We start from the raw sequence: 24,500 nt of genomic DNA on the forward strand, positions 1-24,500 counted from the left end.
CCAAAACCACAGCAATGTGATTGACTCTTAACTGCCCTCTGGGCAATTAGGGATGGAGAATAATTACTGGCCTTGCCAGCAATGCCTGCATCCCACAAATGAAATTTAAAAACCCTTGATTTCCCCTACTGACCAAGAATGCATCTATCTCAGCCTTAAACATATAGAAGAACGCTGGTCCCTCCCCAAGATCTCTGTGGCAAGGAGTTCCAGAAACACTTAACCACCTGAGAAAAGAAATTCCTCCTCTTCTTAGTTTTAATTTGGTACAACTTTATTCTGAGACTATGCTGTCTGGTCCTAGACTCTCCCATGAGACCAAACATTCAGCGTTTACCTTATCAAATCCTTCAGGAATCCTGTATGTTTCAATGAGATTTGATTTGATTTGGTTTGGTTTATTATTGTCACATACTGAGATACAGTGAAAAACATTGTTTTGTGTGCTAAGGTCAGGATAATAGAACAGAATGCGGAGTATAGTGTTATAGTTGCAGAGAAGGATCAACTCTAATATTAGAGAGGTCCATTATGAAAACAGCAGGAAAGAAGCTGTTCTTGAACGTACTGGTATGTGTTATCAAACTTTTGTACCTTCTATTCAATGGAAGAGAATATGACTGGGGTGAGAGGGTCTTTGATTATGTTGGATGTTTCCACGAGGTAATGGGAAGTATAGATGGAATCAATGGGCTAGGCACACCTTTGGACTGTGGGAGGAAACCGGAGCACCCGGAGAAAACCCACGCAGACACGGGGAGAATGTGCAAACTCCACACAGACAGTTGCCCGAGGGTGGAACAGAACCCAGGCCCCCGGCACTGCGAGGCAGAAGTGCTAACCACTGTGCCCAGAACCCTAATCAAATCTGTGTTTAAATAATCAAGTGTGTACACCACTGAGCCAGCTCTGGTGAAGAGTCTTCTAGACTCGAAACGTTAGCTTGCTCCCTCTCCACGGATGCTACCTGACCTGCTGTGATTTCCAGCAATTTTTGTTTTCACCACTGGCTCCTTCAAGGGGGAAGAGGGCAGCAAAGTGGAATAAGCCACAAGCCCATTGTTGGAATTATGGTGTTGAAGGCAGAGCTTACTGACAATTAATAGAAGCCTGATGTAAGTGTCTTTGTAATCCAGATGTTCCAAAGATGGGTGGAGGGCCAGAGAGATGGCATTTGCCTTGGACCTGTAGTGACAGCAGGCGAATTGTAGTGGATCTGGGCAATCTGGGAGGCTAGAGTTGATGTGTGTCATGACTCACCTCTCAAAGCACTTGATAACGATGGATGTCAGAAACGCTGGGTAGTAATCATTAAGGCACGTTGCCTGATTTTCATTCGGCCCTGGTGGGAGTAGGAGAGCTTAAAGATGTCTGCAAATACTCCTGCCAGGATTTAAGTGCACGGCCGGGGCCTCCATCTGGGCGAGATACTTTCTGTGGACGGCAGTGACTGTGAATACGGGTGCCCCAAGGCTGTCTGGGCAGGAGCCATCATTTCATGGACCTACTGCTCAAACCGAGTCTATAATGCAAAGAACTCATTGGGTAGGGATCTGTTGTTGTCAGCGATCCTATTCGGCTTTGCTTTGTAGCCCGTTATGTTAGGTAAGCATTGCTGTAGTCGATGTGTGTGTGTCGTTATTCTGGCACTCAAGTCCAGTATTGTCTCTTGGCATCTCTGATGGTTTTGTGACGGTCATACCCTGATTTTCTGTGTAGGCCAGGGTCACTCAGCTTGAATGCCTCAGATCTGGACTTCAGTGAGGGCTGGATCTTCCGGTTCATCCACGGTTTCTGTTTGGGGAACGCTCGGATTGACTTCTTTGGCACTCAGTGCTTTACACACTTCCTGATGAAATCTGTGATGGTCAGTGGCATTTCCATTTAGTTTGGCTGCTGACTTCCTGAATGTGTAGCCAGTCCACTGACACCTAGCGGTCACGCAGGAGCTCATCTGTTACCTCAGACCAGCACTATCTGACTTTGTGGCAGTGTATATTTCATCGAGTGTGCTCTTTGTGTCTGCACGAAGTGGGATGTAAAATGCTGTCAGGGCAATAAGGCAGGCAGTTGGGGCAGTACTTCACCGTTAGATATTCGAGGGCCGTGGAGTAGTAACTCATCAGGGTCGTTGCGTCTGAACACCGAGAGGGTGTTGATCAGGAGGCGGACCTTTTGCCTTACCCAAGGACCCTGCGAATCAGATTGAGAAATCCTCAGGTTGTAAGAGTGAAGCAAGAGTGGGGCATGTCCCTTTAAAACGGAGCACGCGGCAGACTGTCAATTCCCTTTGGTAGGTGAGTCCGGCTTTAAGTTCATTCGGTTTGTTTTCAGTGGTGTAGACATTAGCCAGGAGTGTGTCAGGTAGGGGCCGCTTGAAGCCGAATAAAAACCTGCGGATGCTGAAAATCAGAAACGAAAACTGCACTGTTTCTGTGGGCCAGTGCATCTCCCATGTTTCCTGGGTAAGGAGCTGCTTCTGGTCGAGTTGGTGTGGATTGTTTGTTGTTTGGAATCTGATTTGGTCCTGGGCACTGGTGGCTGCTTCAGGCACTCGGGGAGGGGAGGGGGGTGCATCTTGTTCTGGGTTTGGTTCGGCCTTGGTGTTGGGTCTCCATGAGGTTGGGTCGGGTGTCGAGTCCACGTTGGTCCACTCGACAGAGTCACCAATCAACGTCCAGGTCGAATTGTCAAGAAATCGGTAAGTGGATGGTCACTTTGTTGTAATGGTTGCGGTTCCAGAATCTGCATTCGGGCCCCGTTGGTGCTTCATGACATCCTGGTCTTCATCAGGTCAGATTCAGTCGGGCCATTGGTTGTTTTCGGAGGTCAAAAGGTTGCCAGACCTGTAAGTAGATTTAAGAGAACGTAGAACGTTACAGTGCAGTACAGGCCCTTCGGCCCTCGATGTTGCGAGTCTTGGCGAGTCTACTACTGTTGCAGACATTGCTAGTAATCTGGCAGAATTACAGTGGAGATTTGAAAGAGTAGAACAATTCTAAAAGATGCGAGGAGATGATCTGCTGAGGTCAGCTTGCAAAGAGTTGCCATGCTCCAGTGCCATCCCCTCTATTTCTTCTAAACTCCGATGAGCAGAGTTCCCAACCAGTTTAGCCTTTGCTCATAAGACAATCCCTCCATATTGGGGATCATTATACTGAACCTTCTCTGAACTGAGTCCAATGAAATAATATCTTTTCTTATATAAAGGGACCAAAACTGCTCATAGTACTCCAAGATATGGTCTCATCAGTAGTTTGTCCAGTTGCAGTAAGATTTCCCTACTCTTATACTCCAACTCCCTTGAAATAAGGGCCAACATTCCTTTCGCTTTCCTGATTACCTGCTATCCCCATGTGCTAGCTTTCTTTGTTTTACGCACAAAAGTACCCTGGAGTGTTGCAGCTTTCTGTCGTTTCTTTCTGCCTAAATAAATAATTCTTTTATTCTCAATTCTAAAATGAACAACTTCAAATGTTCCCACGTTATACTCCATTTGCCAATCTTTTTGCCCACTTACTTAACCTATGAATATCTCATTGTAAACTGTTTGTCTTCCTCTCTCAACTTGTCTTTCACGTTATTGCATCATCTACAAATTTAGCTGCAGTACATTTGCAAGTCACTTTGTTGTAAACTGTTGTGGTGCCAGTACTGAGCCCTGTGGAACCCTGCAGTTTACAAGCTGCCATTTTAGAAAATAACCTCTTATCCTGACTGGAGATTGCACATTCGCCAGTGTGGTATACTGCATCGGCTGTACCCATTGTGGTTTCCTGTACATTAGGGAAACAAAGCGGAGACTTGGGGACCACTTTGCAGAACATCTCCGCTCGGTTCGCAATAAACAACTGCACCTCCCAGTCACGAACCATTTCAACTCCCCCTCCCATTCCTCAGACGACATGTCCATCATGGGCCTCCTACAGTGCCACAATGATGCCACCCGAAGGTTGCAGGAACAGCAACTCATATTCCGCTTGGGAACCCTGCAGCCCAATGGCATCATTGTGGATTTCACAAGCTTCAAAATCTCCCTTCTCACCACTGCATCCCAAAACCAGCCTAGCTCGTCCCCGCCTCTCTAACCTGTCCTTCCTCTCACCTATCCCCTCCTCTCACCTCAAGCCGCACCCCCATCTCCTACCTACTAACCTCATCCTGCCCCCTTGACCTGTCCATCCTCCCCAAACTGACCTATCCCCTCCCTACCTCCCCACCTACACTCACCTTTACAGGGTCCATCCCCGCCTCCTTGACATGTCTGTCTCCTCTCCACCTACTTTCTCCTCTATCCATCTTTGATCCGTCTCCTCCCCCCCCCCCCATTTATTTCAGAACCCTCTCCCCATCCCCCTCTCTGATGAAGGGTCTAGGCCCGAAACGTCAGCTTTTGTGCTCCGTAAGATGCTGCTTGGCCTCCTGTGTTCATCCAGCCCCACACTTTATCATTGGTACGATTGACCTCTTTCAGTGCTGGACACATCCTCCCAATTGGATCTGGGATCGGAGCATCAGAAACATTGTTGGAAAAGAGTATTGGAATCTCTATTGTCTGTCTGCAGTTGCCTTAGCCGCGGGATCTATCTTGCTTCTGAGTGTTTGTATTCCAGTGCCTGCTTCTCGTGTGTCAATGGCAGTTTTTGGGGCACTGCCAAACAGCAGGCTCGGGTGTGATTATGGCCGGGGGAGGGCAGGTAGAGAATGAGGAGGTTCCACCTTTTGCCAGGTGCAGGTGTCCACCTGTGAGCTTCTCGCACGACTGACTGTGTGCCAAATTTGGAGTAGGGCTGGCGCTGGTTCGCAGACACTGTCTCTCCTCCGTCCCTGATTCCTGTTGTTCAGCTTTCCGATGTCACCTGGAAAGATTCGCCTCTTCCTCTGTGCTCTCCTGGCTCGAGTTGGAGCTCCCAGTGAAGGCCCAGGTACAAGCTCTCAGTCTCAGACTGGAACTAGGTTTAAAAATAATGAGCCTTCTGTTTCAGATGGATATGGGGGATAATGTCATCGCTCAGAGATTCAGAAGAATGGGAAACTTAAACTTCCCAGTGGCTGAGAGGGATGGTGTGCAGGGGCTGGAGCAGGTTACAGAGATGGGAATGTAGGGGCTGGATGAGGTGACAGGTATGGAGGGGGTGTAGGGGCCTGGAGGAGGTGACAGAGATAGCGAGGACTGCAGAGAGCTAGATGAGCCCAGAGAGATGGGGAGGGGTTTAGAAGTTGGAGAAGAGGTAGGAGACGTCTAGGACTGGAGGAGGTGACAGACAGTGTTGGGAATAGGGCTTGGAGGAGGTGACGGGTAGGGAGGTGTGTAGGGGCTAGGGAGGTAGCATAGGGGTGTAGGGGCTTAATGTGACAGATAAAGGGGGAAATAGGATCTGGATGAGGTGAGAGAGGAAGGTGAATAGAGGCTGGAGGAGGCTACAGAGATTGATGGGAGTTGGGACTGGAGGAGGTGACAGGTAGGGAAGGTTGTAGGGGCTGCAGGAGGGAACAGGGCAGGTCGGAGATGCTGGAGTGTGGGGTGTAGGGGCTGGAGGAGGTTGGCAAAGTAGGGAGGTGTGTAGCCACTGGTAGAGTTGACAATAATGGGGTGTAGTCCTGGAAGAAGCGACAGTGAGATAGAGAAGGGTGCTGGGGCTGAAGAAGGCTACAGAAATAGAGAGAGGTAAAGGGTTTGGTAGAGTTGACAAAGATAAGGAGGGGTGTAGGGTCTTGGGGAGATGACAGATTAGGAAGTTTAGAAGGGCCGGAGGACGTGACAGATAGGGAAGGTTGGAGAGGCTGGAGGTGGTTGCAGAGAAAGGGACTGATATGGGGCTGGAGGAAGTTATAGAGATAGGGAGGATGTGTAGGAGCTGCAGGTGGTGACAGAGATAGGGAAGGGGTAGGCACTGGAGGAGCTTACAGAAGTAGTGAATGTGCAAAGTTGCGATGAGGTTACAGAGATAGCGAGGGCTGTGGGGCTGCAAGAGGTTGCAGAGATAGGGAGGGTGTACTGGGGCCAGAGGAAGGTACAGAGATGTAGAAATAAGGGATGTATAAAGGCTGGGTGAAGTTACATCGATACTGAGGGGTGGTGGGGCTGGAGGAGGTTACAGAGCTGGTGAGGGCAATAGAGTTTGGAAGTGGTGACAGACAGGAGTGTAGCAGCTGGAGGAGGTAACAGTGAGGGGGCTCAGGGTGGAAGAGGTACAGATAGGCGTGTAGGGGCTTGAGGAGGTGACAGAAAGAGCAGGCGATAGAATCTGGAGGAGGTAACAGAGATTTGGAGAAGTATAGGCTACAGAGATTAATGGGAGAATGTCGGGACTGGAGGAAGTTACAGAAATAGGGAAGTTAGGAGGGGCTGGAGGAAGTTGCAGAGATAGGGCGTGGTGTATAGGTGCCACAGGAGGTTACAGAGATAGGGAGGGATATGTAGGGGTTGGAGGAGGGGACACAGTTAGGGAGATGTGAGAGGGCTGGAGGAAGTGACAGATAGTGAGAGGCCGAGAAGCTTCAGGAGGTGACAGATATAGAGCGATTTAGGCTCTGTTGGAGGTAACAGATAGGGAGGCATGTAAAATTGGAGGAGGTGATGGAGGGGGAGGCTTGTAGGACTGGAGGAGTTAGTAGATAGGGAAGTTAGGAGAGGGTGGAGAAGGTTGCAGAGATAGTGGTGTATAGGGACCAGAGGAAAGTTACAGAAATATGGAAGGCTATGGGGGTGGGAGGATTGACACAGGTAGGGAGCGGTGTTGGGGCTGGAGGAGGTTTAAGAAACTATGGATGTAGAAAGGCAGCATGAGGTTACAGTGATGGGGGGGATGTTGGGGCTGGAGGAGGTGATAGATAGGCATGTAGGGGCTGGTGAAGGTGACAGGGAAGGGGTGGAGGGCTGGAGGAAGTCATGGAGATAGAAGGAGGTTTTGGGGTGAGGGGAGGCTACAGGCATAGAGAGAAGAATAGGGTTTGTAAGGTTTAACAGAGATAGGGATGAGGTGTAGGGGCTGGAGGAGGTTAGAGAGATAGGTGCGGGGTGTAGGGGCTGGTAGAGCTAACAGGGGAGGGATGAAGGGTTGCAGGAAATGACTGATATAGAAAGGATGTGGGAGCTTGAGGAGACTGCAGAGATTGATGGACATTGGGGTATGGAGGAGCTCACAGATAGGGAGGATTGTAAGAGCTAGAGGAGGTTACAGAGATAGGGAGGGTAGGAGCTGAAGGAGGTTATAGAAAGAGTGAATGCAAGTATAAGAGATTACAGAGATTGGCAGAAGCTTTGGGGCTAGACAAAGTGACAGATAGAGAGGGGAATTAGGTTGGAGTTTACAGAGACAGAGTGGAATAGGGTTTTGAAGAATTGACAGATAGGAGCAGTGTAGGGGTTGCATGAGGTGACAGATGGGGAGAGTTAGGGGCTTGAGTTGACAGCTAGAGAGGGCAATTGGGTCTGGAGGAGGTAGCAAAGCTGGGAAGCATGTAGGAACTGGAGGAGATTACAGAGATTGGGTGGGGTGTAGAGATTGGAGGAGGCAGAAATGGGGAGGGAGAAGGAGCTGGAGGATGTTACAGAAAGAGTGAATTGATCTGTAAGGGCTGGAAGCGGTTACATAGGTAGGGAGAGGTGTGGGGGCTGGAGGAAGTGACAGAGATAGAGGAAACATTTGGAAGAGTTGACAGGAGATAGGAGTGTAGGGGCTGTAGTAGGTGACGGATAGGGAGGGTTATAGGGGCTGGAGGTGATGGAGCTAGACATGGCAATAGGTCTAGAGGAGGTAACAAAGTTGGAAGGTGTGTAAGGGCTGGAAGAGGTTACGGAGATTGATGGGGTATAGGGTCTTGAGGAGGTGACAGATCGGGGGGGGGGGGTTGTAGGGACTGGCAGAGGTAACAGAAATAGGTAAATTAGGAGAGGCTGGAGAAATTTGCAGAGATAGAGAGTTTGGTGAATAGGGGCTGCAGGGGTTTACAGAAATATGGAAAGCTGAAGGAAGCTACAGCGATAGGGAGAGTGTGATGAGCTAGATCAGGTTAGAGAGATAGGGAGGAGTGTTTTGGCTGGAGCAGGTGACAGAGATGAGAAATAGGGTTTGGAAGAGGGGACAGAGAGAGGAAAGGGTGTTGTGGCTGGAGGACCATACAGAGACAGGGAGAGGTGTAGAGTGCTAGAGGAACTAGATAGAGAGAGGTATTCGGGCTGGAGGAGATTAGAGAGATGGGGGGCACATGGGCTGGAAGAGGTGACAAGGTGTGTCGGAGGTGGCTAAAGAGGTAGTGAGGGGAATAGTGTTTAGCATACATGACTGAGAAAGGAAAGGGTTAGGACCTGGATCAAGTGATAGATGCAGAGGGGTGTATTGGTTTGAGGAGGTGACAGATAGAGAGGGAACTAAGTTCTGGAGAAGGGTTTCTGGGCTGGAGGAGACTTCAGAGATTCGTAGAGGGGGTACTACCTGGAAGAGATGACAGATAGGGAGGGTTGTAGGGATTGGTGATGGTAGGAGAGCCTGGAGGAGGCGCAGAGATAGGGAGTAGTGTAGGGGTTGGAGGAGGTTTGAGAGGTAGGGAGAGGTGTAGAGCCAATAAACGTGGAGCTGGACAAACAGCAGATAACTTCAGAGGAGCAGGAAAGTCAATGTGTCAGGCTGAAACCCTTCGTCAGGCCTGGATAGGGGGAGGGGAGCCCAGAAATAAATAGAGGGAGGGGGTGGGGCTGGGAAAAGGTAGTTAGGATGGTGATAGCTGGATGCAGGTAAGGTGTTATAGTGATTGGTGGTGTGGATAGGTGTGTAGGAAGAGGGACAGGTTAGGACAGGTCAGAGAGGTGGGATGTGGGGGTGGAGGGATTTTGAAGCTAGTGAAGAAAATACTAAGACCCTTGGTCTCTTAAGGTCCCAGGGTGAAATATCAGGTGTTATTGTTCCTCCAGTTTCTGTTTGGCCTCACTCTGACAGTGGAGGTGGTCAAGGATGGACATGTTGACAGTGAAGCAGGCGGAGGAATTAAAACTGATGGCAACTGGAAGAGTTGGGTTGGTTGGTTGATTGGTGCGTGCATGGAGAGCGCAGATGGTCCATGATCCGGTCCCCGAGCCTGCGTTTGGCCTTCCTGATGTAGAGGAGACCACATTGAGAGTAACGGATGCAATAAACCGGGTTGGGTGAGGTGCAGGTGATTCTCTGCCGGATATGGAAGGGCCTTGGACTGGGTGAGCGGGGAGGTGCACGGGCACCTCTTGCGGTTGCAGGAAGGGTACTGGGTGTGGTGGAGCAGATGGTGGGGAGTGTAGAGCTGGTCAGGGAGTTGCAAAGTGAGTGGTTGCTGTGAAACGAAGACAGAGGTGAAAAAGGAAATGCCTTTCTGGTGGTGCAATCTGGTTGTAGATGGCAGAAATATCAGAGGTTGGAGGGGTGGTATGTGCGGACTAGGAGGACTCCATCATTATTGCTGTTGGCAGGAGGTGTAGGGTCTGGAGAATGATACAGAAATATTGAGTGGGTGCAGTGGCTGGGGGAGGTTTCAAAAATGCCGAAGAGTTGTTGGGCTGGAGGAGATAACAGAGATAGGGAAGTAGGAGAGGCTGGAGGAGGTTGCAAAGTTGAGAAGGCAGTAGGACCTGGAGGAGGTGACAGAGATACAGGGGGATGTAGGGCTGTAGGAAGTGAAAGATTGGGAGCAGTTGGAGGGGGTGAAAATATAGAGGGTTCTAGGAGTCGGAGGACGTTACAGAGATAGAGAGGGGAATAGGGTCCAAAGGATGCCAAAGAGATAGGGTGGTAGGGTCTGGAGGAGATGATGGAGATGTCAAGGCTGTTGGAGGTAGGTGAATTAACAGAGGTAGGAGAGGCTGAAGGAGGTTGCAGAGGTAGGGTGGCTGTATGGGCTGGCTGAGGTTACAATAGGGAGGGTCTGTAGCGCTGGCATTGGTTACAGGGATAATGAGGGGTGTAGGTCCAGGAGGAGGTTACAGAGATAAGGAGCTGTGAAGGAGCAGGAGGAGATGACAGAGATAGGGAGGTGTGAAGGGAGTGGAGGAGGTGACAGAGCTAGGGAGGTGTGAAGGGGCTGGAGGAGGTGACAGAGATAGGGAGGGGGTGTAGGGGCTGGAAGAGGTGACAGAGTAGGGAGGTTTGTAGGGGGTGGAGGCGATTACAGAGACAGGGAGGGGTATGGGGTTTGGAGGAAGTGATAGAGATAGGGAGTGGTGCAGAGGCTGGAGGCGGTGACAAAGATAGGGACATGTGTAGGAGCCGGAGGTGCTGACAGAGCACGTGTCTGCCACCTACTCAGTGAAGTTATTAAGCACCTCTGGAGTGTATGGGACTCGTACCCGACTTGCCTGGGCCAGAGGCAGAGATACTGCCACTGCACCATTCATCAGGTTTTAATAGCACTGAATAAATCCTTTTGACCCACTGTGTCATCAAACATCCATCTATTCCAAATAAAATCTGAAAGGAGTACAGATGCTGTAAGTCAGAAACAAAAACAGGAATTGCTGGAAATGTTCAGCAGGTCTTGCAGATAGGGAAAGGGTTACAGGAAGAGTGAGTGGTGTAAGGGCTGGAGGAGGTTACAGAGATGGAAAATGGCATTGGATGTAGTGGAGGTGACAGAGATAGTGAGGGGTGTAGCTGCTGGAGGGTGTTACAGAGATGGGGAGGGATGTAGGGGTGTACGTTGATTGTATAGGAATTGGCTGAGGGAGTGAATGTTCTAAATGTGTTAGTGCTGTATTGGAACCATGTGTAGGTCAGTGTGTACCGGGTGCAGCAGGCCTGGGGGCACAGAGGCAGCAGGATTTTAGAACAGCTGGGGTTGCGTGGAATCTGGGCGGCCGGCCAGAATAGCTCTGAAATGTCTGGTGAGAATTGACCTTCTGGGCCCAACAGAGGAACACTGCGTCCCTGTGTGTGTCCATTTACGGTTGGTTTGGGAACAAAATGTGTGTCTGCCTGAGCACAGTTTGTCTTTTGACCTTCGGGGAAAGTGCTGTTGTATGGGGTGGGGGGGGGAAGGAAAGAGAGACAGGACTAGCTGGTATTAAGATGGCTTTCCTTGTGCACCAGACACGCTGTTGATGAAGTGAAGCAGAATGAGGCGAAAGAGATAAGAGGACCAATGTGAACCTCCCCAAAACTGGAATCTGGCACGGTGATAATAACATTCCTCAGACGACATGTCCATCCTGGGCCTCCTGCAGTGCCACAATGATGCCACCCGAAGGTTGCAGGAACAGCAACTCATATTCCGCTTGGGAACCCTGCAGCCCAATGGCATAATTGTGGACTTCACAAGCTTCAAAATCCCCCCTCCCACTACTGCATCCCAAAACCAGCCCAGCTCGTCCCTGCCTCCCTAACCTGTCCTTCCTCTCACCTATCCCCTCTCCCCAACTCAAGCCGCACCCCCATCTCCTACGTACTAACCTCATCCCGCCCCCTTGACCTGTCCATCCTCCCTGGACTGACCTATCCCCTCTCTACCTCCCCAACTACACTCAACTTTATTGGCTCCATCCCCGCCTCTTTGACATGTCTGTCTCCTCTCCACCTATCTTCTCCTCTATCCATCTTCGATCCGCCTCCCCCTCTCTCCCTATTTATTTCAGAACCCCCTTCCCCTCCCCCATTTCTGATGAAAGGTCTAGGCCCGAAACGTCAGCCTTCCTGCTCCTCTGATGCTGCTTGGCCTGCTGTGCCCGTCCAGCTCTACATCTTGTTCTCTCTCACAGTGATCTTGTTTCTTCCAGAGAAACGATGGCTGGTTGATGACATGAATGGAATGAGCTATGTTTGTCCTCATGGGGGATCCATTTCAATAATCGTAAGGTAATTATAACCAGCAGGAGACAGATGCTGAACTGTGGAGTCAGATGAGGCTGTGGGTTAGAGTTTAATTCTTAGTTTATGAATTTAGAATCCACCATCTGTCCTGCTGGGGTTCAAGACTGTCCCCCTGCCTTTGACAAGCTGATTCTTAATTTGCACATTATTTTGATGTTTGTATTTTACTTTTTTCAATCATTTTGTAATCGACCTGCTCAGTGAACTTATTAAGCACCTCTGAAGTTTATGGGGCTCCTACCTAGCTCGCCTGGGCCAGAGGTAGAGATACTGCCACTGCACCACTCATCAGGTTTTAAGAGCACTGCTTGAGTCCTTTTGACCCACTGTGTCATCAAACATCCATCTATTCCAAATAAAATCCGAAAGGAGTATGGATGCTGTAAGTCAGAAACAAAAACAGGAATTGCTGGAAAAGTTCAGCAGGTCTGGCAGCATCTGTGGAGAGAAATCAGAGTTAACATTTCAGGTCAAGTTCTGAGGAAGGGTTACTCACCCTGAAACGATAACTCTGATTTCTCTTCGCAGATGCTGCCAGAACTGCTGAGTTTTTCCAGCAATTTCTATTTTTGTTCTATGTATTCTGATCCCGTTTTAAAGCTTTTGGCCTGTAGCCTCGTATGTTCATTCGCAGGACCCCGTTCTTTGCAAACAGAAAGCACATTTACACACACACCGCCTGTTTTGCAAAGAAAGGAACACACACACAGTCTCACCGTCATCTACTGGTTGCTTTTTAATCTGTCTCACACATAGTCTAACCTTTATCTAGATATTTTCAAATTGAATTGCTCCGAGATGTTATTACACACCTCTGGAACAGGTGGGACTTGAACCTGGGCTTTGGTCTCAGAGGAAGGGGCACTTCCATTGTACCAACACTTCAACCCTTCTCTCAAGTTTGCCTACCTGCACTGTAATAATCAGTCTCAATGACAACTTCCAACAGAGGGAAGTCAAGGTGAGTCAGTGCACCCACATGTCTGAGGTGAAAGACTCATTATTGCAGCAGTCACCCACAAGCACAGTTTTTATTTGTTGACCTGATGTGGGCATTGCTGGCTTACTTTGCATTTATTGCACATCCCTAATTGGCTGTTCAGAGTCAACCACACTGCTGTGGGCTGGAGTCATCCATAAGGATGGGTGGCAGTTTCCATTCCTAAGGAACTTTAGTGAACCAGATGGGATTTTGCAATCATCAGACTTTTAATTCAAACTATTATTGAATTCAAATTTCACCGTCTGCCATGTTGGGATTCAAGAAAGGGTTTCCGGAACATTACCTGAGAGTCTGGTTGAATTGTCCAGCAATAATGCCACTAGGCCAGCACCTCTTCCCCCCCGCTCCGCCCATCCTCACCTCTCACCTTCGTGTTCCTCTGTTGGGTGCTGTTATAAGCATAGACACTGACATGCACATGCATGGTCTGTTAGGTTCAGTACCTAACCCTATGCTATCCCTTACCTGGAAGTGTTTGATAGAAGACAGTGCAGAGGGAGCTTTACTCTGTACCTAAACCCATGCTATTTCTGTCCTGGGGGTGGGTGTTGGGGCACAAGTGTCCGGGAAGCTTTACTCTGTATCTAACTCTGTGCTGTCTCTGTTCTGGGAGTGATTGTCCCCCCCACCCCGCTATCAAACACTCCCAGGGACAGCACAGGATTCATACAGAGTAAAGATTCTCTTCACTGCACCCCATCCCTGCTCCACCAGTGTAGAGAAGCTTTACTCTATATCTAACCCTGTGCTGTCCTTGTCCTGGGAGTATGTGGAGGTCATTTTCTCATTATGAGTAATGTCTGTGTAAACACAAAGGTAAATAACAATGATTCACAAACTTAAAGTAAACACACACACAGTCTCATCCATACCTCTTTCTGCTTGGTGCTGTAATAATCATTCTCTCTGTCTCTCACACAAATACACACATTTTTATTTCCCTCTGCTGAACTCTTTTAATATCATTCACATGCATGCTTTAGCTCTTTCATCTCCCTCTGCTGGTTCCTGTAATAATAAAAATGAGAAGGTGAAAAATGCGAGGTGTTGCATTTTGTTAAGACAAACTAGGGCAGGACTTATACAGTTAATGGCTGGGCCCTGGGGAGTGTTGTCAAACAGAGAGACCAAGGGATTCAAGGACATAGTTCCTTGAAAGTGGAGTCGCAGGTAGACAGGGCAGTGAAGGAGGTGTATGGTATGCTTGCCTCTGTTGGCCAGTGCATTGAGTATAGGAGTTGGGATATCATGTTGTGACTGTACAGGACATTGATGAGGCCACTTTTGGAATAATGCATACAGTTCTGGTCGCTCTGCTGCAAGTAGGATGTTATTACATTGGAACGGGTGCAGAAAAGATTTACAAGTATGTTATTAGGACTGTGGGTTTGAGATGCAAGAGGTGTGTTGGAATTTTTTCACTGCAGCATTGGAGATTGAAGGGGTAACCTTATAGAGGTTTATAAAATCACAGAGAGAAAAGGTGAATAGCAAAGGTCTTTTTCATAGGGTAGTGGAGTTCAAAACTAGAAAGCATAGGTTTAAGGTGAGAGGAGATAGACTTGAAAGGCTCATGAGGAGCAACTTTTTCGCACAGGGTGGTTTGTGTCTAGATCATAGAACCCCTACAATGTGGAAACAGGCCATTCAGCCCAAATCGACCCTCACAGCATCCCCCCCACCCCATCCCCCTATAATCCACCTAATCTACACATTCTTGAACACTGTAGGCACTTTAGCATGGCCAGTCCACCTAGCCTTGCACATCTTTGGCCTGTGGGAGGAGACCCATGAAGACACAGAGAGGATGTGCAAACTCCACATCTGAGGGTGGAATTGAACCTGGGGTCCCTGGCGCTGTGAAGCAGCACTGCTAACCACCATGCTGCCCCAAACAACACAATGTGGAAGTAGGCCATTCAACCCTGAGTCCACACCAACCCTCCAAAGGACAGGCCCAACCCCTACCCTGTCCACAGGACTCCGTATTTCCCATGGCTAATCCACCTAGACACATCCCTAGACACTCTGGGGAATTTAGCATGGCCAATCCACCTAATCTGCATGTCTTTGTACTGTGGCAGAAAACCCACACAGACATCGGGAGAACTTGGGTGGAATTTGCACATAGTGACCTGAGGGTGGAATCGAACCCAGGTCTTTGGTGCTGTGAGGCAGCAGTGCTAACCAGTGAGCCACCATGTGCCTGGAGTGAACTGTCAGAAGATGTGGTAGAGGCGGGTAAAGTTAAAAATAAATTGAAAGACATTTGGGCTGGTATATGAATAGGAAAGGTTTAGAGGAATATGAGCCGAAGTTAGGCAAATAGGACTCATTTAATTTGGGAAACCTGGTCGGCACGGTTTGGACCGATGGGTCAGTTTCCGTGCTGTATGAATCTATGAGTTGGTGACTGTATGACCCTCACAAGCAGAGATTCATTCTTAACACAGTGTGGAGCTAGAGGAGCAAAATCTCCCCATCCCCAGCCTCATCCTATGACCAACCCTCCCTCTCATCCCCGCCTCCTTGCCCTGACACAATCTGTCCATCTTCTCTCCCACCTGTCCGCTCCTCCTACCCCACTGACTAATCCCCACCACTGCCTATCTGCACTCACCTATCACCATCCTACATATCTTCCCCAGTACCATGTCTCCTCTCTATTTATTTCAGAGCTCCCTTCCCCTTCCCCCATTTCTGAAGAAGGCTCCCAACCTGAAATGTCAACTTTCCTGCTCCTCTGATGCTGCCTGGCCTGCTGTGCTCCCTCAGAAAAATCACTGTGTTATCTCTGACTCCAGTATCGGCAGTTCTTTATCATTGAGAGAGTTTCATTTTTAGTTTCCTCTGATGGAGATGATTATAATTTCTGCCTCTGTTTCTCTGTCTCTCGTTCTTGCTCCCTCTCTCACACATGAATATATACACACACACACACACACACACACACACACACACACACACACAGAGTCCCATCTCCATCTCTCTCTGCTGGGTGCTCTAATAGTAATCAGAGAGATGCACACAAACGAGCAGACTCACACACATTAACTCCCTGTTCTGAAGACTGTTATAATGTTACATATGCTCACCGACACAAACAGATATGGTCTCACCTTCAAGATAATAAAATGTGAGGCTGGATGAACACAGCAGGCCAAGCAGCATCTCAGGAGCACAAAAGCTGACGTTTCGGGTCTAGACCCTTCATCAGAGAGGGGGGTGGGGAGACGGAACTGGAATAAATAGGGAGAGAGGGGGAGGCGGACCGAAGATGGAGGCTAAAGAAGATAGGTGGAGAGAGTATAGGTGGGGAGGTAGGGAGGGGATAGGTCAGTCCAGGGAAGACGGACAGGTCAAGGAGGTGGGATGAGGTTAGTAGGTAGCTGGGGGTGCGGCTTGGGGTGGGAGGAAGGGATGGGTGAGAAGAAGAACCGGTTAGGGAGGCAGAGACAGGTTGGACTGGTTTTGGGATGCAGTGGTGAGGGGGAAGAGCTGGGCTGGTTGTGTGGTGCAGTGGGGGGAGGGGACGAACTGGGCTGGTTTAGGGATGCAGTCGGGGAAGGGGAGATTTTGAAACTGGTGAAGTCCACATTGATACCATATGGCTGCAGGGTTCCCAGGCGGAATATGAGTTGCTGTTCCTGCAACCTTCGGGTGGCATCATTGTGGCAGTGCAGGAGGCCCATGATGGACATGTCATCTAGAGAATGGGAGGGGGAGTGGAAATGGTTTGCAACTGGGAGGTGCAGTTGTTTGTTGCGAACTGAGCGGAGGTGTTCTGCAAAGCGGTCCCCAAGCCTCCGCTTGGTTTCCCCAATGTAGAGGAAGCCGCACTGGGTACAGTGGATGCAGTATACCACATTGGCAGATGTGCAGGTGAACCTCTGCTTAATGTGGAATGTCATCTTTGGGCCTGGGATAGGGGTGAGGGAGGAGGTGTGGGGACAAGTGTAGCATTTCCTGCGGTTGCAGGGGAAGGTGCCGGGTGTGGTGGGGTTGGAGGGCAGTGTGGAGCGAACAAGGGAGTCACGGAGAGAGTGGTCTCTCCGGAAAGCAGACAGGGGTGGGGATGGAAAAATGTCTTGGGTGGTGGGGTCAGATTGTAAATGGCGGAAGTGTCGGAGGATGATGCGTTGTATCCGGAGGTTGGTAGGGTGGTGTGTGAGAATGAGGGGGATCCTCTTAGGGCGGTTGTGGCGGGGGCGGGGTGTGAGGGATGTGTTGCGGGAAATATGGGAGACGCGGTCAAGGGTGTTCTCGATCACTGTGGGGGGAAAGTTGCGGTCCTTAAAGAACTTGGACATCTGGGATGTGCGGGAGTGGAATGTCTTATCGTGGGAGCAGATGTGGCGGAGGCGGAGGAATTGGGAATAGGGGATGGAATTTTTGCAGGAGGGTGGGTGGGAGGAGGTGTATTCTAGGTAGCTGTGGGAGTTGGTGGGCTTGAAATGGACATCAGTTACAAGCTGGTTGCCTGAGATGGAGACTGAGAGGTCCAGGAAGGTGAGGGATGTGCTGGAGATGGCCCAGGTGAACTGAAGGTTGGGGTGGAAGGTGTTGGTGAAGTGGATGAACTGTTCGAGCTCCTCTGGGGAGCAAGAGGCTACACTTGTCCCCACACCTCCCCCCTTACCCCTATCCCAGGCCCAAAGATGACATTCCACATTAAGCAGAGGTTCACCTGCACATCTGCCAATGTGGTATACTGCATCCACTGTACCCGGTGCGGCTTCCTCTACATTGGGGAAACCACACGGAGGCTTGGGGACCGCTTTGCAGAACACCTCCGCTCAGTTCGCAACAAACAACTGCACCTCCCAGTTGCAAACCATTTCCACTCCCCCTCCCATTCTCTAGATGACATGTCCATCATGGGCCTCCTGCACTGCCACAATGATGCCACCCGAAGGTTGCAGGAACAGCAACTCATATTCCGCCTGGGAACCCTGCAGCCATATGGTATCAATGTGGACTTCACCAGTTTCAAAATCTCCCCTTCCCCCACTGCATCCCTAAACCAGCCCAGTTCGTCCCCTCCCCCCACTGCACCACACAACCAGCCCAGCTCTTCCCCCCCACCCACTGCATCCCAAAACCAGTCCAACCTGTTTCTGCCTCCCTAACCGGTTCTTCCTCTCACCCATCCCTTCCTCCCACCCCAAGCTGCACCCCCAGCTACCTACTAACCTCATCCCACCTCCTTGACCTGTCCGTCTTCCCTGGACTGACCTATCCCCTCCCTACCTCCCCTACCTCCCAGTTGCAAACCATTTCCACTCCCCCTCCCATTCTCTAGATGACATGTCCATCATGGGCCTCCTGCACTGCCACAATGATGCCACCCGAAGGTTGCAGGAACAGCAACTCATATTCCGCCTGGGAACCCTGCAGCCATATGGTATCAATGTGGACTTCACCAGTTTCAAAATCTCCCCTTCCCCCACTGCATCCCTAAACCAGCCCAGTTCGTCCCCTCCCCCCACTGCACCACACAACCAGCCCAGCTCTTCCCCCCCACCCACTGCATCCCAAAACCAGTCCAACCTGTTTCTGCCTCCCTAACCGGTTCTTCCTCTCACCCATCCCTTCCTCCCACCCCAAGCTGCACCCCCAGCTACCTACTAACCTCATCCCACCTCCTTGACCTGTCCGTCTTCCCTGGACTGACCTATCCCCTCCCTACCTCCCCACCTATACTCTCTCCACCTATCTTCTTTAGCCTCCATCTTTGGTCCGCCTCCCCCTCTCTCCCTATTTATTCCAGTTCCCTCTCCCCATCCCCCTCTCTGATGAAGGGTCTAGGCCCGAAACGTCAGCTTTTGTGCTCCTGAGATGCTGCTTGGCCTGCTGTGTTCATCCAGCCTCACATTTTATTATCTTGGAATTCTCCAGCATCTGCAGTTCCCATTATCTCTGGTCTCACCTTCATCTCCCTCTGTTGGCTGCTGTTATAACCATGCGCATGCAAACAGAACATGTAAGGTGTCACTTCAGGAGCTTTGCTCCGTGTCTAACCCTGTGCTGCCCCTGTCCTGGGAGTATTTGATGGGGTGGCAGGGTAGAGGGAGCTTTACTCTGTGTCTAACCCCATACTGCCTGTCCTGGAAGTCAATGGAGGCTATTTTTTCATTACAGAATAGCATTCTGTCAAGAGAAAGATTGCCAACTGATGGGCATGAATTTAAAGTAATTGGTGGAAAGATTGATCCGGGAATTGAAGAAAAATATTTTTGTCCAGAAGACAGTGGGGATCTGGAGCTCACAGTCCATCTGAATAGTGGAGGAAGGAATGGTTATCCCATTGTCGAAAATACCGTTCTCAAAACAGCTTATGCTTGCAATACAGTGCCTAGTGTAAGATGTGATTCAGCAATAGGGCAGCATTTGCTGGATAATTCTGAATTACACTGGAAATCAATTTAGGATTGGAGTGTGATGGACTTGTGTTTTGGAAGCTACATATGTTCATACACAGGGCCATGTTCTTTGCAGACAGAAAAAAATGTTTAAATATACCATGCCTATTTCAACCTAACAGAAAGGCACTAGCTACGCATCAATGGCCTGATCAATCAAAGCCAACTTACTTGGTTTAAAATTTAAACAAAAGTAGGCATTTAACTGTCAATCTACTTTAAAGGTGCATTCTCTCTGTAAGTCTTCTAACACTCAGATTCCACTTGCCACCTGATCAACACTCCAAAGCAGTAGAAATGTCAGTATGCCACTTGAATTGGTATTCTTGAGAAGGGTCCTGGTGAGTTCCAGATGGGTACCGTTCCTCCTTCCAGCAATACTCAGGTTTTGTGCCCCTAGGCGACCATTTGGGGAGGCACTTGCTGTCACCTGCAGTGTTACAGACCCAGAGCTGGGAACTAAGATTAGTCCAGGTACATCTGTCTGGCACCATGGACTGTACGTGCTGCATGCTCCCCTCAGACAGCTTTTCCATGCCTCTGTCACCTCAAACTATAATTGTTGCAACCTTTTTTCCTGCAACCAGCCAGTTCAACAACAAGACCAATGAGCGAGTCTGGGACTTTGCCTGTAAGGCCACCTTCAGAGGGATCATCAACTGCAGTTGGACTGATTACGTCAACAATTTTGATGAAGGCATCAACTTCTCCTGCCCTTCTGAGGCACTGATTTGCGGGGTGGAAAATCTCCGACTTCCGAAGCACAGGGACCGGAAGTAATGTTCTTCTTTCTGAGATTTCTCCCCCTCAGATTATCGAGAAAATTGTTTGTGTCTTCACACTCTTTACTGCCATCTTTAGGACCACTTAGATATGCACTTAGATATGCTTTGGCCACAGCCATGCTGAGCTGCCTGGCTCGAACACTTGCAGCTGCAATCATCTGCCATTAAATGGAGTTACTGGGTATCCAGAAGGTGCAGATCCCAGGACCTATTCAAACAGCATTACTAGTCTCTGTTCTGTCGCTACAGCATGAACGCAAACTTCAATCTGTCACTGTCACTCTTCCACCCCCCCGCCATCCTCTTTCTCTCCTCAACCTCTCTCTCTTACCGTCCCTCCCTCTGTACTATCTGTCTTGCTGACCTTCAGTTAGACCGTCTCCTTGCTCACTCCCTCACTCAGTTCTACTCCTCCCTCCCTAACTCCCCTCTCTCACCTCTGTTGCTCTTCCCTTGCCCTCTCTGACTCTCTCACTTCCCTCCATCCTTTAGTCTGTCTCCCTCCCCTCCCTTCCTCTAACGCTTCTTCCTCTGTCTTTCACACATTCTCTTACTGTTCTCTCTCACTTCCTTTCCTCTCTTACTTAGCTTTTTACTCTTCTCTGTCTCCTCTCATTCCCATTCCTTCCATACTCTCTCCCTCTCTCTATCTCTCTCTGACATACACTGTCTCTTACTGTCTCTCTCTCTGTCATTCTCCTTCCTCTTTTTACTAGCCTTACTGTCTTTTCTGTCTCTTTCCCCATCTCTCTGTGACACCCTCTCTCCCCCTTCCTCCCTCATTCTCTGTGTATCCCTCCATCATCTACCTTTTTTCACATTCCTGGTCTTCTCACTCACTGTCTCTCTGTCATATCTCTCCATGCCTCTCTCAAGCTCCAGTCTCTCTCACTCTGTCTGTTTCTCACACCTTCTCTTACACCCTCCCACTTTCCTCCTGTCACTCCGTCGACCACTTTCTTTGTCTCTTCTTCTCTCTCTCACCCTCTCTCTTTCTAACACTCTCTTTCTCTCTTCCTCCGCATTCTTTCTTTCTCTGTCTCACCCTCCCTCTCCCAGTCACCCCTCCCTCCCTCTCTATCTTATTTTCTCCTATATGTTCTCTCATGTTAGGGGCCAGTTCAAATCCCCTCAAAATATTTAGAAGATAGCCTAGACCACCATTCTTTCTTATTTTAAAGGTAAATGTAAGGTGTTGCATTCCAGATGCAATTCAATTGGTCAGACTACTGGGTTTAAAGCTAAATACACTTTATTGATCAACTATAGTTAAAATACAACAAAAGTAAGATGGATTTGGAATAACAACTCTATAGGAAAACTTAACAGAATAATAGATTCAGTAGCTATTGCTATTTATCTGTTCCTTACAGTAGCATCCTGGCAAAAGGCAAATTCAGAAAACAGATTGTCTCACATGCAACATCAGCAGTAGGAAGAGAGTCCACAGCTTCTGGCTGTGACTGAGAAAGGGAAAAAATAGCTTCTGCTTCTTCAAGGCCCCAACTGCAACAGTTGAAAATTAAAACTTAAGTTCCTGGTTCTGTGAGAGTTGACCATACCCATTCAGGCTACTTTGATTATGTCAACTTTTAAAAAAGACCTGAAAACCTCCGAAGCTGTTTACTTTAGTGGGTCTGGTAGAATGCCCGCCCACCCTGCCTTAAAATATTGTTTAAAAAATCAGGGCAAATAACCTTTTAAAACCACTATATTATCACACTTCCCTCCCCACCTTTAGAAAAATGAACCATCAATATGCAAAGATGGCTACATTTTTAAAAGCTTTTCTTATTGTGCTTTATTAAACAATACATTTACTCCAACCATACAAATGTTTGCTACTACAGTTTATTTCAGTCCGCATTTTTCTGCCACCAAACTTGCCTGTCTGTCCTCATCAAAAACACAACAGTGCGTGGGAAGTTATGGTCTCTTGTCCTGCCATATGTGTAAATTTCAAATTGAATGGCTGAAATAATCAGCTCCATCTAACAAGTCTGGAATTTTTGCCCTTAAATTTCCCCAAAAGCTTTCGGAGGTTATGATCATTATATGCAGTTGGCTCTGTCACATTCCTGGCAATAAAAATGTTACAATGCCAACATTGAGCTCAATGTCTCCTTCTCAATCGTGGAATATTTCTGTGGATGATAATTCAATTTTCTGGGAAATACCTCTCATTGTCTTCTTGCAAGAGCACAGCACCAACATTGCTCGCATCGAGAGCCTTGAATGGCTTTGCATAATTAGCCGTGGCCAGCACTGTGGCAAGTGGTTAGGATGCCTTTCAGACTGCAGATGTCTTCTGGCACTCCTCAGTCCACTGAAAGTTGCTGCTGTTCTTCACTAAGTCATTGTGAAGTAACCACATTGCTAAAAGTTTGTATGAACTTCTGATAGAAAAAAAAAACTCAATCCCAGGAATCATAGTACTGCCCTCTTCAATGTTGGTATGGGAAATTTCCAATAATCATTGTTTTCACATGCCATGGGGACATTTGACCACGTCCAATGCCATGGCCCAGGAACTGATTTGGGCTTTGGTGAACTCACTCTTAGCTAGATTTATCACCAGGCCTGCTTCCCGAAGTCAATTGAACAATTCTGATAGATACTGCAAATATTCCTTCCGTTTGTGACTCAAAAATCACGAGGGGGTCAATGTACACCACACAACTGGGTAATCCTGAAATGACTGATATAAAAAGAACTGTAAGATGCTGGAATCAGAGATGATAAAGTATGGAGCTGGAGGAACACCGTAGGTCAGGCAGCATCAGTGGGACCTGATCCAAAACATCAGCTTTCCTGTTGCTACGATGCTGCCTGGCCTGCTCCAGTTCCACACTTCGTAATCCCCAAACATTTATCTTTGAAATGTGTCCAGCACAATTTTCATACCAAATGGCACGGCTTTAAATTGGTACAGTCCATTTGGTGTCACTAAAGCTGAAATGGTCTTCACTCTTTTAAATAAAGGTACCTGTCAGTATCTTTTCAGTAAGTCCAACTTAGAAACATAAGTTATTTCTCCCACCTTACACCGTCCAGGCTAGCAAAAATGATTTTGTATTTTAGCTTGAGTTTTCCTTACTCCCAAACGATCTCCCACTGCTAATTAATATGCTAGCCATAACACTTCCTTTCTATAACCCACTGATAATGCAACTTGACGAACATCTGCCCATTTCTCACCTGCCTGAATATGTGATGGTCTCCATTTCAGCATTTGAGATGGTAACGTTCTGCAAATTGCTCAGATTCTTCTGTGTGAGCTTTTTGAAACAACTGCTTTAGTTTTTCATCTTTCAGTTGTAATTAAATTAATCTCTGAGCTGAAAATATCCACTTTTTCTTGCACTTGTTTTTGTTTGTTTTTACTCCTCAATCATTTGATCAAACATAGTCTGTGACAAATGAATTTCAACTTCTTTATCTTTAGTCTTTGATTTCTCTTCCTGTTGCAGCCTGTGGCATTGTGATCTTATTACCACACAGTCAGGAAAAATCACATGGTATACCTCCTGTGACACCTCAGTTGTCTGATTTTCTACTGGCTTTTCAACCACAGTAGGCATCACTCCCACCTGTGATCCAGCTATACCATTGCCAAGAATAAAGTGTGTTTCTGGAACTGTGAATTTCCCTATTACTCCTTCCACGACTTTTCACCGGACTCTCCAACCACACTTTATATGATAAAACACTGCTCTTCTCACCAAGACTTCCACACATATTACTATCTTTCTGGCAACAGTTCTTTGGAATTGCATCTCTCCTCATCTCTCACCATCAAAGATTGACTTGCTCCAGTGTCTGTCAAAATTTTAATTTCCTTACCTACTCTTTCTCACATATGTAAACAAACATTGCTCTCACAAGTAAATTCTTTAAAGAGATCTAGTACTTCCTTCTCACTCAACCCCTGACCATTCTGGTACACATTTTTAGCTTTTACCATGCTTTTCTTTGTCATTTTAACAAAGCCTACTGGCTTATCTTGTTTCCCCACATGCATCTTCCTAGTGCTTTTTCTAAGGCATCAAAACTGTGACTTGATTTGGCATACTTTATTACAGCAAAAACATCTGAGCTTTTCTACTTCTCTCATTCCCTCTCATAGGTTTCCTTCTTATCCTGTGGTACACTATCTTCATTATCTTCAACTAGATCTTCTTTTTTCTTACCACCTCAGGATTTCTCTTTTCCTCAATTTCTATCCCTCACAGACTGAAACCAATATAGGAAGCCAAGCCCTGATTTATGAGCTGACTCATACTTATGAGCTGACTCATGAAGAAGAGTCTAGGCCCGAAACGTCAGCCTTCCTGCTCCTCTGATGTTGCTTGGCCTGCTGTGTTCATCCAGCTCTACACCTCATTATGTTGTAGTCATCTGCCATTTCCACTGTTAATCTTGCAGTTTTAACTCCATGCTCTTCCATGTGAGTTCTCAC

General features: G+C 48.2%; 1 protein-coding gene across 1 annotated transcript in view; it reads left to right on the forward strand.

Annotated features, from left to right (window-relative positions):
- LOC125449832 (hemagglutinin/amebocyte aggregation factor-like) overlaps window positions 1–24,500 on the forward strand; it is a 42,379-nt gene that overhangs the window by 12,171 nt on the left and 5,708 nt on the right. Inside the window, exons 3-4 of the mRNA XM_048525762.2 lie at window positions 11,738–11,816; window positions 19,844–20,032. Of these exons, the coding sequence (XP_048381719.2) occupies window positions 11,738–11,816; window positions 19,844–20,032 (268 nt within the window). The remainder of the gene's footprint in view (window positions 1–11,737; window positions 11,817–19,843; window positions 20,033–24,500) is intronic.

This window comes from Stegostoma tigrinum, chromosome 47 (assembly GCF_030684315.1).
Source record: "Stegostoma tigrinum isolate sSteTig4 chromosome 47, sSteTig4.hap1, whole genome shotgun sequence".
Classification (NCBI taxonomy): Eukaryota; Metazoa; Chordata; class Chondrichthyes; order Orectolobiformes; family Stegostomatidae; genus Stegostoma; species Stegostoma tigrinum.